General features: G+C 40.6%; 2 protein-coding genes across 3 annotated transcripts in view; one reads left to right on the plus strand and one right to left on the minus strand.

Moving 5' to 3' along the window:
• The window catches only part of DNMBP (dynamin binding protein), a 43,498-nt gene extending 40,962 nt beyond the window's left edge, over window positions 1-2,536 (plus strand). Inside the window, exons 14-16 of one of the 2 annotated variants that reach the window (XM_083364343.1) lie at window positions 69-267; window positions 367-797; window positions 1,409-1,644. In XM_083364343.1, the coding sequence (XP_083220469.1) occupies window positions 69-267; window positions 367-797; window positions 1,409-1,594 (816 nt within the window). In that variant the 3' untranslated portion in view covers window positions 1,595-1,644. Of the gene's footprint in view, window positions 1-68; window positions 268-366; window positions 798-1,408 lie in introns of both variants that reach the window. The other variant, XM_083364342.1, reaches the window with a different exon arrangement.
• A 786-nt stretch (window positions 2,537-3,322) lies between these two features.
• The window catches only part of ABCC2 (ATP binding cassette subfamily C member 2), a 35,933-nt gene continuing 25,796 nt past the window's right edge, over window positions 3,323-13,459 (minus strand). The window contains exons 24-32 of the mRNA XM_083364341.1: window positions 11,171-11,326; window positions 10,136-10,335; window positions 8,886-9,012; window positions 7,757-7,858; window positions 7,496-7,639; window positions 6,988-7,146; window positions 5,606-5,772; window positions 5,171-5,365; window positions 3,323-3,464 (exon numbers count right to left, since the gene is read on the minus strand). Coding sequence (XP_083220467.1) covers window positions 3,335-3,464; window positions 5,171-5,365; window positions 5,606-5,772; window positions 6,988-7,146; window positions 7,496-7,639; window positions 7,757-7,858; window positions 8,886-9,012; window positions 10,136-10,335; window positions 11,171-11,326 — 1,380 coding nt within the window. The 3' untranslated portion in view covers window positions 3,323-3,334. The remainder of the gene's footprint in view (window positions 3,465-5,170; window positions 5,366-5,605; window positions 5,773-6,987; window positions 7,147-7,495; window positions 7,640-7,756; window positions 7,859-8,885; window positions 9,013-10,135; window positions 10,336-11,170; window positions 11,327-13,459) is intronic.

Genomic DNA, 13,459 nt, shown 5'->3' on the forward strand with positions numbered 1-13,459 from the left:
TGAGCAAAGAACTAAAGATACCTGGATTATTCACTTCCCCTTCACTGAAGTTGTTGTTTCCCTTATAGCCCAGTTACATGCTACAATCAGATGAACTGCGAGCAGCCATCCTGGCCCGCTATCCTCCTGAGAAGCTATTTCAGGCTGAACGTAACTTCAATGCAGCGCAAGAGCTTGATGTGTCATTATTGGAGGGAGATCTTGTGGGTGTTCTGAAGAAAAAGGATCCTATGGGCAGTCAGAATCGTTGGCTTATTGACAATGGAGGTGAGTGAAAATGTTTCTGAACCTCAGCCTAGGCCGTTCCCAAATTTATTACGTTTAGCATTAGTGATTATAATTTTCTTCCTTGCCCCATCTCTACAGTGACAAAGGGCTTTGTGTACAGCTCCTTTCTGAAACCTTACAATCCACGCTGTAGCCACTCAGATGTCTCTGTGGGCAGTCATTCATCTGGTGAATCTGAACTAAGCGGTTCTTCCTCATCCCATGGAATCAGTACACCAAACAGCATTTTGACCATCACATCTGTTAACAGCCCGCACAAGCCTCCAGAGGACTCTGGCATCCAAGGCAATCTGATTAATTCTGTTCAGACTCTCTCAGAGGTGGATGCTGTTTGCCAGCTCCAGATGGGTCCCACTGTGGAATCTGCACAGCCATCCCACAATCCTCCATCATCTCGGCGACACAGTAATCCAGATGCACGAAATGGACACCAAGCCCGGTACAAGGCAAAGCCAACCCCATCAGTGGACAACTTAAGGCTGAAGAGCAGTGAGTGTGTCGGAAATCAGGTGAGTGGGGCAGAAGCATATGTAGACACATGTCCATTGCTCTTAATAGCCTGATTCATATATATTTTAATTTTTATTTAATCAAAATTTACCAAAAGCCAGTAATGACTGGATTCACACATTGGACAAAGCCAAAATGAGTCAAACCCAATTCTGCTTTAGAGTTTGAACAAGACCAGTATGTCAATTCTAAATTGGCTAGCTATATTCTATAGCAGGGGTCTTCAAACTTGGCCCTTTTATGACTTGTGGACTTCAACTCGCAGAATTCCTCAGCCAAGCACGCTGGCTGAGGAATTCTGGGAGTTGAAGTCTACAAGTCATAAAAGGGCCAAGTTTGAAGACCCCTGTTCTATAGCTAACATCTTCTTAGTGATGCAGTAATTTGGATGACTAACATTTTGCTTAAAGAAATGCAAATTTATATAGATCTACTCTGGAAACAGGTTTTCTACTTGAGAGAGGGAGGGAGAGAGAGAGGCCCCAAAGCATTTTATAGCATAATAAAAAGAACAAATTGGGAGGTGCATTCTGGTTGGCCCAGAGTGAAGATAGCAATTGGTTTTGTTCTGTGTTCTTTCTCACCTCCGTCCTATATTTTCTGCTTCCAGGTCTATTATGCCCTTTATACCTTTAAAGGCCGCAATTCAAATGAACTGAGTGTAACAGCCAATCAAAGACTAAAGATTCTACAATTTGAAGACATAACTGGCAATCAGGAATGGTGGCTGGCAGAGGCACATGGGAAACAGGGCTATGTACCATCCAGTTACATTCGCAAGACTGAGTACACGTGAGATGGCATAGGAGATGCCACAAACTGGTGCCTTTATAACTATCGTGCAAGGGCATACTATTGCATCCATTCCTCTGAAAGTTTAGATTTCAGTATATTTCTGTGGGGAGTTGGACCTAGGTTCCATCAAAGTTGAATGCAATGCTCTTTCTGGACAGCCTGAGTCAGCCTTGTCTTCCTCTTAGCAGTGCTGTGTGGAGCTCATATTTCCATTTGAGGTAGACATTCAGTCCACCAACTGGATTGTAAACTAGCTGGAAATCCTGCAGCCAAGAGAGAAATCTAACTGTGGGTACAAAAGCATGAGAAGGGAGCCAGTTAAGATAATGAAAGTCTCATTAGTCCAGTATTTCAGAAGGATCACCAAAGGAGTATTAGGTATATTTGCTGCCTTGAATTATTTATAAAAATAATAAAGGCAGGACATAAAGAAACCAATAAAATAGCCTCTTAAGGCTCTATCTTACTGTTGTCCCCGAGCAGCTGGTGTTCAAAGGTGTAGTTTAGCTGAACCTACTAATAGTTATGGCAAATAGCTGTTGGTATTCTGCCCTTGGTGAAACTATGTATCTTCAGCCCTGTAAGGAGAGAGCCTAATGGAAAGACAGGGTTCAGAGAAGTTGCTGAATATCACCACCACAAAGCAAGTATTCCGTGTGTCATTTCCCTGTCTCAGTATTAGTTAACGTCGTTTGCTGTTGGGCAAAATAATTCTTTGATTCAACCTTAGACAGGTTTGGTGCTCATCTTGCATGCTGCAGTATCTGAGTAAGGGCAAGGCTGCAATTCTTTTGTCCCTGACTCAGGTCAGAGTTGGAGGGGGAGCATTTATGCTCTGGGGGAAACAGCAGAATGTAAAATCTGCATTTTGCTTCCTGAGTAACTTGCTTGAGTTGCTGTTGTGTAAATAAAATATATTTCTCACATTACTTGTATTTATTTTGGACAGAAGCAATGCTCCTTCTCCTAGTATACAAATGATTTTCCATATTCAGGAAATCTAACTAGAGGCTATTATGTGTGCTGCCCAGAGTCTCCTTTGGGGGAGATGGATGGTTATATAAGTTTTATAAATAATTATAAAAGGTTACTTTTTTAAGTCCAGTAATAACTGGTAAAAGTATATATCAAAAAATAAATAAGAGAAATTTATCTTACAAGCGTTTTGATAAGTCCAAAATACTTCTGGAATCTTTTTATGACCTTCAATTTTTTTAAATAAAGACCAAAAGTTTGAAAATAATTTGCTAGTAGCCGGCTTCACTATGCTATCTCCCACTGTTGGCTTGCAACACTAGATCTTTAGCCAGCATAGAGGACAATAACTCAGCCTATCTTGAAGATACCAGATTGGGGAAGGGTGCCTGTAAGAATAATAATATAAAAGCCAACCTTCAAAAACTATATACAACATACATGCAAGAAGAATATGAAATCTGGATTGCTTAGAATAGTTTCCCACATTTTATTCCTTGTTTTCACATAGTGACCCTGTGGTAACATTTTAGCATGATGTCTAGCCTCTATTTCTTTCCAGGTAAACAAGCACATGCTGATGCTGACCAAAAAGTAATAAAGCTGCCTTAAATATCAGGAAATGCTCAGTAAACTATGGTGTTTTAAGAGTAAATGGCACTAGCCGCGTTGGTAACATTTTTCATATAGTACCGGTGGCAGATCAAGGAAAACTGCAGTGCCGCGGAAGTTGCCGGTGATCTTTCTGCCTTGAACTCCCATTCCTCTAAAGTGCCGTGTCCTGACTTCTTGTTATGCCAGCTTCCCTGGCCATTCCTGCAAAGATGCCTTGCTGTTGAAGCAGCTGTTCAGGGCTGTCAAATTCTACAATCTTTCCTTCCTGAAGTACCATCACCCTAGAACGGGGGAAAAACCCATAAATTTGGGAATGTTTCAATATTCAATATTTACATGCATCACATAAGTCATATAATTTTTAAAGGGTAATCCGAAGAAAGGCGTTGATTGGATACTATCAATCCAGTCAAAACGATAAAGGGAAACCAAGTGACATTTGAGTGTATTCGAGCCATCTAACCGCTCCTGCTCATGGTCTTAGCAAGAGTCTGGAGCTTAATGGGGAAAACAGCAAGAGTACAATAGTTTACTCTCCAAAATATTGTGTTGGGTTTTCGTTCATTAGATGCCAGTCCCCTGTTATTTTAGATAACAGCAGGAAGGAAAGATGGGGCACAGTTATAAATTATTCTTACATAGCCTAACAGCTAGCAAAATTTTAAAATGTAGAACCCCTTTGGAAGATGCCTACGAAATGCCAACCGATTACCCTCCTAATAAGGTTCTCCAGCAAGTGGTACAGAGAGGCTTACTACATGGAACACTGTATAGTCAGCATGACTGATTACCAGTGATAGCTTAATCTGCTTTGAGTTTGTCTAATCCACTTTTAGATTTACTTGATGGCCACTGCTAACATCTGATGGTAGAAAAGTGCATAGCTCAATTTTTGTTTTAATCCTCCGGCATTCAACTTCTTCGGATGTTCTTGGGCCTTATTATCGAGAACCAATAGTATTCGTATCATATAGAATTTGATGTAGTCACATGGCCTACCCTACACATTTCCTAACGTCTTTCCAAGTGTCTTAAGCTAACCATTTCCTTCCTGCTTGTTTTTTTCAGTTTTTGTCTACAAAAGGAACAGACATTTCTATAGTTGATTTATACTTTATCGTGTCAGTGAAAATGAACACTGACTTGCATTCAAGATCTAATACATTATTTATGTTAATTTATAAGGTCAAGAATGTATCTATACCAAAGCCTTATTTATTGCTTTCTATTTACGAAGCACTGAATGGTGTAAAATGGACTTAATCAGATCACGGCATGTTTTCTCATACTGCTTTTGTAGCAGCTTACCATCTTGCCATGAATACAAAATAAAGTTAAAATACTTGAGAGAAATCCATAATTCTCTTTTACTTTTTTGTGAATTTGTTGCTAGAATCCAGCCTGAAGAGAACAGCTTTCCTCAAGGGGAAAAAAAATAGCTGGTTTGAACAGGTTATGTACATTCTGGCTTTCAAGTATTTTTTGTTGTAATTGTTTTGCTAAGTATGTTTTAATTCTTTTTTCTAAAATGTATATTCTGCCTGCCAAAGTATTTCTCTGCTGGCTTACCTCAAAAATCCATCCATTTTTTTAAAAATCGTACTAATGGATCTCAAATCTTTTTGATCCTATTTCAACATATGTACATTTGAAATAGATTATAATTCCTTAAGACTTCATGTTATTTTTAGATCTCTATATTATATTTATGTTTCTTTTAGGAGCATGCATGAGGGAAGGTGTATTTTAACTACTTTTACTACAGAATTTTCGGGTGCTCCACACAATCCTGTTGTGACAGAACTTTCATCCCTGTATATCCTCTATCATGGATTTCGTTGCTGCCTCCCACGGCTATTCTGCATGAAGTTTTGGCCTTGTGGGTGTGCATGATAGAAATACTCCACTCCTGTGTACTTGGCTGTGTACCTGTTGGTTCATTGACACACACACACACACACACACACACACACAAACACACACTTACCTATGGCTGTCCATGATGGTATGTAACCGATGGGCAATGGTGATTACGGTGCAGTTGGCAAACTCACTTCGGATTGTCTCTTGGATCAAGTGATCAGTTTCCATATCTACAGCAGCTGTTGCTTCATCCAGAATCAAGATTTTGGTTTTACGAAGCAGGGCTCGTGCCAGGCATACAAGCTGCCTCTGCCCCACACTGGAGGGTGCGGGAGGAAGAGGGACACAAATAAAATTGATTACTGATGCTACTACCAAAATTAATGCAAGTAATTTCCAGGAAACTGAAATAAACCATCAGTCCAGAAATACCCTCCGTCAGTCAAGCCAGGCTGAACTAGAGAATAATACCAAATAAGAAGGTACTTGAATAGCTCGAGCACGTATGGTATCTTAAGATGACATCAGCTATTGGCCATTTTCACTAATTTCCCCGTACCTCAAGTTCTCTCCTCCTTCACTCACTGGAGAAGACAACCCTTCAGGTAGAGCTTGTACGTAGGACTTCAGGTGTGCCAATTCTAGAGCATGCCAGATGTCTTCATCTGAATACTGATCAAATGGATCCAGATTCATACGCAAGCTCCCCGAAAAGAGAATAGGATCCTGAAAATGTAGATACAAGGCACTTTAGTCAAGGCTACTTTGGTTAAGAACGATGGCTAAGATAAGGTGAGGTAAGAGTAGAAGTAGAGAAGTATTAGTATTTAACCAGCTGAAATTGCTTTCTGCTACTGTAATGGTATTGGGAATGACAGAAGGAAGATCTGCAGGCTAGGCTATAGTCAGAGAAGAGGCAGCTGAGTCCCCCCCAAAAAAAGGGTAAGTGACAAATTTCTCAGAAGTGACCCTCTCTAGCTCTTGGATTGTAAAGGTTGGGGAGATAATGTAACTTACCGTAAAGATAGAGCTATTGTGTGCTTCTTGTCTGGACTACCTTGCATGCAAGGCTCACAACTATACCCAGAGCAGGTAATACACTTTATGTAATAGCTGAATTAGCCTATTGTGTTATTCTTTTCATAATACATTGTATCATAAGTTAACCAAATGGTGTGAGTTTACAGAACAAACTAATCTATCACACAGACATATCTCAGCTCTTTTAACTGACAAGCCGTGTTGTGTAAACCCAACCTATATGTAGAAGAGGTAGCTATAGTATTAGCTACCTCTTTGAATCATTGAATTAATAAGTTGAATAATTCAATAATACAATTAATAAGTTTCTTCAGCTCTTCAGCCTCCTTCACAAACTTCTGGAATTCGAAAGGGCAGTTTAAATGGCCTAGATCCCATGTCAGCACCTACTCCAAAGGAAATAGTAATCGCATGCTGGTAAAAAAAGGAACACCTCCCTATCCTTTTTGCCCCCATTACGGCAAACTGCAGATGGAGTTTGGTACAGTTTTCATGCAATCAACCAGTCAAATCCTGTATCCCGGCATTTTTGGTCTGATGCTCTAGAGCAGACATGTCAAACACAAGGCCCGGGGGCCAGATCCGGCCCACAAAGTGGTATCATGCGGCCCGCGAAGCCATCCTGGAAACAGTGAGGGAACGGCCCCCACTGCCTTGGCCCTGGCCCAGAGACCCTCCTCCTGCCAGAGACCCTCAGATCTGTCCCACTCCTGCCCAGGCCCCCATAGGCACCCTTGATGCGAACAATGTAGAGCTGGCCATGCCCACCCAGTAGGCCATACGCACTTTAGGCACGCCCATCCAGGCCACACCCACCCGGCCCCCTGAGGGCAACCGCAATGTTGATGCGGCCCTCAATGAAATTGAGTTTGACACCCCTGCTCTAGAGGTTTTTTTTACCTGTGGGATGATAGTGAGTTTCTCACGTAGGTCATGAAGGCCAAGTGTTGCTATATCAAGTCCATCAATTAAGATCTTTCCTCCAGCTGCTTCCAAAATGCGAAAGAGGCAATTTGTGAGAGAGGATTTTCCAGCTCCTGTTCGGCCCACCACACCAATCTGAAAAGGCAGAATACCAGGAATTAGATGTCTGATAAAGCTTTAAATTTCCCTCTTCTTGTCGCCTGTTTCTGTGATCCAACTCTGTTTACAACCTCCATTCCTGCTCTTGCCAAGTAACTCCATAGCAGATTGCTCAGTAACTGTTGCTTTACTTTCAGTGAAAAAGGTCATTCTTGAAATCTAAGCAATTTAGCATAAATTAGTATGTGGAATGTAGGCCCACTAAGGCCAAGCCTTTTCCCATTTTATCTCCCCTTGATTTCATTCTTCTTTCTCCTTCTGGACCATACCCATTCTCAATAAAACCCTAAAAGCTTCATCAATGTTTTTCCCCAAGACATCTCACCTTCTCAGTACCCTTGATATCACAGTTGATCCCATTTAGAACTAGCTCTAGCTCAGGCCGATACCGAACTTTATAGTCCATAAAAGTGATCTCTCCATTGTTGGGCCACTGAGAAGGTGGTCTCTGTGTTGTCACCCATGGTGCCTACACAAGGGAAGATGACCATTAGAAGAATATGCTTAGAACAATTTCACATATCTCTTCATCTCACACATGTATACAAATATATCATTATTATTTGCACAGCTCCATTTTCTGTACCTCATTTGCAATTTCTGTGTATTCGTGCAATCTCTCTACAGCCACAATGTTTGTCTCCAGCTCTGATGTCATTCGCACCAACCAGTTCAGAGTTTGAGTTACCTAAATAAATTAATAGAGCTATCACTATAATCATTCTGCTTCTTCAATTCCCTCTCTCTGATCAAATACTTACATTGAATATTTGGAGGCAATTTATAGACCCCCAACATAATGTCCATATTCACTTATTTTACTAGAAGCATCACAGTTTTTTCTTCTAAGGCTCCAGGGGAATAACCTCAACATTTGGGGCAATGCAAACATGGGGAACTTGAAACTTTCGAAATGTTCCTGAACTAGAATTCTCGGCATTTTTCACTATTCAATATTTGGGTTACACTGGGCTGCTGGGAGTTCAAATTCAGGGGATTTGGAGGGAGCCTTGGTGGAGCAGTGGGCTAATGCCTCCTTAAGTAACACCAGCTGCCTGCAATTAGTGCAGGTTCGCATCCCACCAGGCTCAAGGTTGACTCAGCCTTCCATCCTTCCGAGGTAGGTAAAATGAGGACCCAGACTGTTGGGGGCAATAAGCTGACTTTGTAATAATGCCGCTTGGGGGGGAAAGCCTTAATAAGCAGGCATATACATAGAATGAAGGCTATTGCTAAGCACATTGGTTTGTGCTTAAATTGTAAGCCGTCCTGAGTCTTCGGAGAAGGGCGGGATATAAAAGGGATTAAAATAAATAAAAAATAAATATGGTCTGGGTTAGTTACCAAGTTTCCAAGAAAAGTTCTTATGTGTCTCATTCCACTTTCTTCTTAATGATTATGAACTGATTTATAAAGCCACTGATTTCATCTGAGAATGTATAATTTCCAATATATGAATTTTACTGTCAGAATTAATCTTATGGTCAATTGAGCATCACATTTAAAGTTTACCTGCTTGATATTTCTCTTATTGTTAGTAGTACTGTACTATCACAATTGATTTACAATAAAAATGGTGCCTGAAGCCCAGGCTTAGGAGGATTGCAGCCAGATAGATTTACAATTAGAACTGATACATTAGACACGTCAGTACACATACACCGCAAGCCCCCCATTCAGCTCTTTGTCTTAAAATATGAGTCTCAGTTACTCACATTCAGAGCCGAGGAGATTGAGAGTCCCACAATGCCACTGTTCAAGGAATCTTTAATAAAGACTGCTAGAAGTGCTGCAAAGAAAACTGTCAAATTCCCCACCAATTCTAGTCGCACAGCCAGCCACCTTTAGAAAAAGAGAGATAATGAGAGTCCATGACATCTCATAAGCAATCTTGACTACTTTGTAAAGGAGTGATTGTTTCAGAATAACCTCAGATTAATATCTCATTGGCTTGCTACAGAAATGGCCCCTATTATATATCTTCTCCTGACCTCCTAAATATCTGGTTCATACTACAGAATCCTCAACTTATAACAGTGCATTTAAGGACTGTTCAAAGTTACAATAGCATTGAAAAGAGTGACTTATGGCCATTTTTTCAGACTTATGACTGTTACAGCATCCCCATGGTCACATGATCAAAATTCAGACTCTAGGCAACTAGTTCATATTTATGATGGTTACACTGTCCTGGGGTTATGTGATCCCCTTTTGCAACCTTCTGACAAGCAAAGTCAATGGGGAAGTTAAGAGACTCTAGCTTCTGTGACTTAACAACTGCAGTGATTCACTTAACAACTGTGGCCAGAAAGGTCGTAAAATTGAGCAAAACTCAATAAATGTCTCACTTGGCAGTGAAATTTTGGGCTCAATTATGGGCATAAGTCAAGGACTACCTCTATATTTCTCAATAAAGTATTATTTATCTGATTATGTCTTATTTCTCCCTTCTACTGGCTGCTCAGTTTTAGTATTATTTTTTTTCTGTGTTGTTTTGCAAGTACTTTGCTTCTGTACTGGAGACAAATTCCTTGTTTGTTTAAGCACACTTGGCTAAATAAAGCTCTATTCTATTCTATTCTATTCTATTCTATTCTATTCTATTCTATTCTATTCTATTCTATTCTATTCTATTCTATTCCATTCCATTCCATTCCATTCCATTCCATTCCATTCCATTCCATTCCATTCTATTCTAATTTTCTGTTCTGAAAGCTAACCTTAGGAAGATTATCTACTGATGCTACTTGAGGATGAATGGCCCATATTAGAGCAAAGGCCACAAACTGACTAGATGTACCTATGAGATCATCTCCCAACTAGACTAGAATATTGCAAAATGTCATAAGATCTGGGGACAATTCAGCAGTCGAGGACAGGAGACCAATTGTCTTTCATGATGGCAGTGAAAAAAAAACCTGGCAACCTATGTCCTACATTTATATCTTCTACAGGAGAGACTTGCCTGTTGGAAACAAGCCAAGAGTAAACAGACTTCTGATTCACATCCACAATCTTTTCATTGTGCTGCAGGAAGCGCTCCTGATGCCCAAAAGCCCGGATGACAGAGAGACCTGATACTGTCTCACCAAAATGGGAATAAATTGGAGACCTGGTGACAGAGTCCAAACGTCGTAGCTGGCGGGATGTAGCCACATAGAATTGCTAGGAATAAAGAGATAGCTCAGCAAGATCCATGAAACTATATTAAGACACTTCATATTGGAGTTTGCTTTTCTCGATTTTAGCTAATATTCTTATAAAACAAAATTGTGGCATCCTATAGTTTCAAGTGTACATTATACTGGCACATAATTCTTGTATTTGAGCAATTTGTTTCTAATTAATGTTCCTAAAGCAAAGGTCTATTTTCCCACAACATGGATGTGTATGTTTACCTGCAATTCACCTCAGAGTCTGGCCATGTTCTTTTAACATGTTCTTTTAGCTATCTTATGACTATCATAGCTACAGGGGAATATCATTTCAGAAATGAACAAAGCAAACACTAGGACAGGTCTGTGTTATGAGAGGAAAAGAGAACTATTCCATTTTAGGAATATGTGATTTAATTTATCTTTTGTTTTATACACCTAAGGTTCAAACAATTAGATCTTCAATTTATGGCATTTCAATTATCATCAAGACTCATCAGAAAATCCATAACAGGGTTACGGTTTAGGACTATTTTATAGAAAGATTTATGGGTAGTCAAAATTTTCTGACTGAGATCCAAAAGAGTCAAGTATACTTAAGAATATTAGAATGCAATAGTTATTGAGTATTGAGAGTACAATAAGGTATTAAGTATTCCTGAATCTGTCTTGTTTTGAAACCTACAGGACTTTCACTGACTTTTGTTTCACATTCTACAAGTCATCACAGAATTGGATCTAATCAGGCAGCAGCCATTTTAGAAATGAATTTCTCAGTAAGAGCTCTAAGAACTCTGAAGGTTTTATTTCAAGAATATCCACTCCCACTCCTATTGACAACTCACTAGAATGAGGTAGTACAGGATTCCCAAAGGCAGAATGATAATTGCAAACAAAGGCGTCGCTAAGCAAATTATCACTACAGTACTGAGAATCATAAAGAAGCAGTTCATCCAGGAGCGAAGTGATATTGGAAGAGTCTCGTCCACAGTGAAAATATCCTGTAAAAAGAGGATGAGAATAAGAATAAAACTAATAAAATGAGAATAGTCAGAAGAAGCCAATGGACGATGCAATCTAACTGTACTTTTATACTATGCTTTTATTCTAAACTTTTCATACTGTAAGCTCTCTTTCCAATGATGCAGTGGTGAGGATATCTCTTAACTTTTCTTGAATTATAAAAAAATAACTATCTTCATTCAATTCAAGGATCTCAGAATACAAAATGTTAAAAGTAGTATTGGGCATTAGTGATGGTTGATGAGCTTATAAGAAGACTAATTTAAATTTCTTCCATATAGAAGATATCAGAAGATGCATCCATGGCCAGTTTTCTGCTTTTTAATGGCTTTATTCTTTTGTTTATTTAAATGTACAAAAATTCCACGTTCACCTTAGCAAAGATTTGCTAGTTATGGACAGTTCATTACTACATTGTCTATAGTAGATGGGCAACTGGGTATGTGTGAAATAGCATAGCATGAAATCCAAACTGGTTCAGAATGGAGAATATTAGAAACCCAGTATTGAAATGACTGAGCAAAGAATATGTGTGAAAGTATCAATATAATCAAGAATTAAATTCTTGACTGGTGATAGGAAATAGATCAAAGAAAGGCAAAATCTCTAGCCTAAGAGAAAATATCTAGGAAAGACTCTTTTATTTATTTATTTATCTAATGGGACTTATATGCCGCCCTATCTCCCGAAGGACTCAGGGCGGCTAACAACAGTAAAATACAAGTAAAAATACAAATATTAAAAATTAAACTATATCTATATCTCCCCCAGGGGGAGATCCTTCTCTGTGGGCGCTCCGGAGCTATGGAATCAGTTACCGGTGGAGCTCCGGATGGCGCCCGATCTTCGCTCCTTTCGCCGCGATCTGAAAACATTTCTATTCGAACAAGCCGGCCTGGCCTGATGGGGGATTGCTGGGGTTTTTTATTGCTGTATTTTTGGGGGTTTTATAAACGTATTTTATTAATTGTTTTTAATGGGCAACTATTTAATCTTTTTTAATATTTGTAACTTTGCATTTTATTCTTGCCCTGTTCACCGCCCTGAGTCCTTCGGGAGAAGGGCGGTATAGAAATATTAATAAACTAAACTAAACTAAACTAAACTATAGCCCCAACTACAACCCATAAAACCTTAAAACCATATTAAAAAACCCCTTATCATCAGTCCAGGTCGGCCTGTTGGAAAAGAAATGTCTTAAGGTCACGACGAAAGGACCGGAGGTCTGGGAGCTCCAGGGGAAGCTGATTCCACAGGGCAGGTGCCCCCACAGAGAAGGCCCTCCCCCTGGGGGTTGCCGGCCGACATTGTCTGGCCAACGGCACCCTGAGGAGGCCCTCTCTGTGTGAGCGCACAGGGCGATGGGAAGTCGTTCCTGGCAGCAGACGGTCCTGCAGGTATCCTGGGCCTAAGCTATGTAGGGCTTTATAGGTAAGAACCAGCACCTTAAATCTCACCCGGAGGACAACCGGTAACCAATGCAGCTCATGCAGGAGGGGTGTAATATGGGAGTATCGGGATGCTCCCATCACAACCCGTGCGGCCGCATTCTGCACCAGCTGAAGTCTTCGGGTGGTCTTCAAGGACAGCCCCATGTAGAGAGCATTGCAGTAATCAACACAGGAGGTAACGAGCGCATGAGTGACCGTACGTAAAGCATCTCGGTCCAGATAGGGGCGCAACTGGTGCACCAGGCGAACCTGGGCAAATGCCCCCCTGGCCACGACTCCTAGATGATCTTCTAAACTGAGTCATGCATCCAGGAGGATGCCTAAGTTGCGCGCCCTATCAACGGGAGGTAACACCTCTCCCCCCATAACCAAAGATGAAATATCCTGGACTACATGAGATGCTGATACGTAAAGCCACTTGGTCTTGGCCGGGTTGAGTTGGAGCCTGTTCTTCCCCATCCAGATTTGTACCACTTCCAAGCAACGGGACATCACATCGAGGGCATCACTGGGTTGGTTTGGGGTGGAGATGAAAAGCTGGGTATCATCAGCATATTGATGATACCTTACCCTGAAACCACGAAGATGGTTTCATATAGATGTTGAACAGGAGGGGAGAAAGGACCGACCCCTGGGGCACCCCACAATCAAGGGGCCTCG

The sequence above is a fragment of the Vipera ursinii genome, assembly GCF_947247035.1.
Source record: "Vipera ursinii genome assembly, chromosome: 5".
NCBI classification, from domain to species: domain Eukaryota; kingdom Metazoa; phylum Chordata; class Lepidosauria; order Squamata; family Viperidae; genus Vipera; species Vipera ursinii.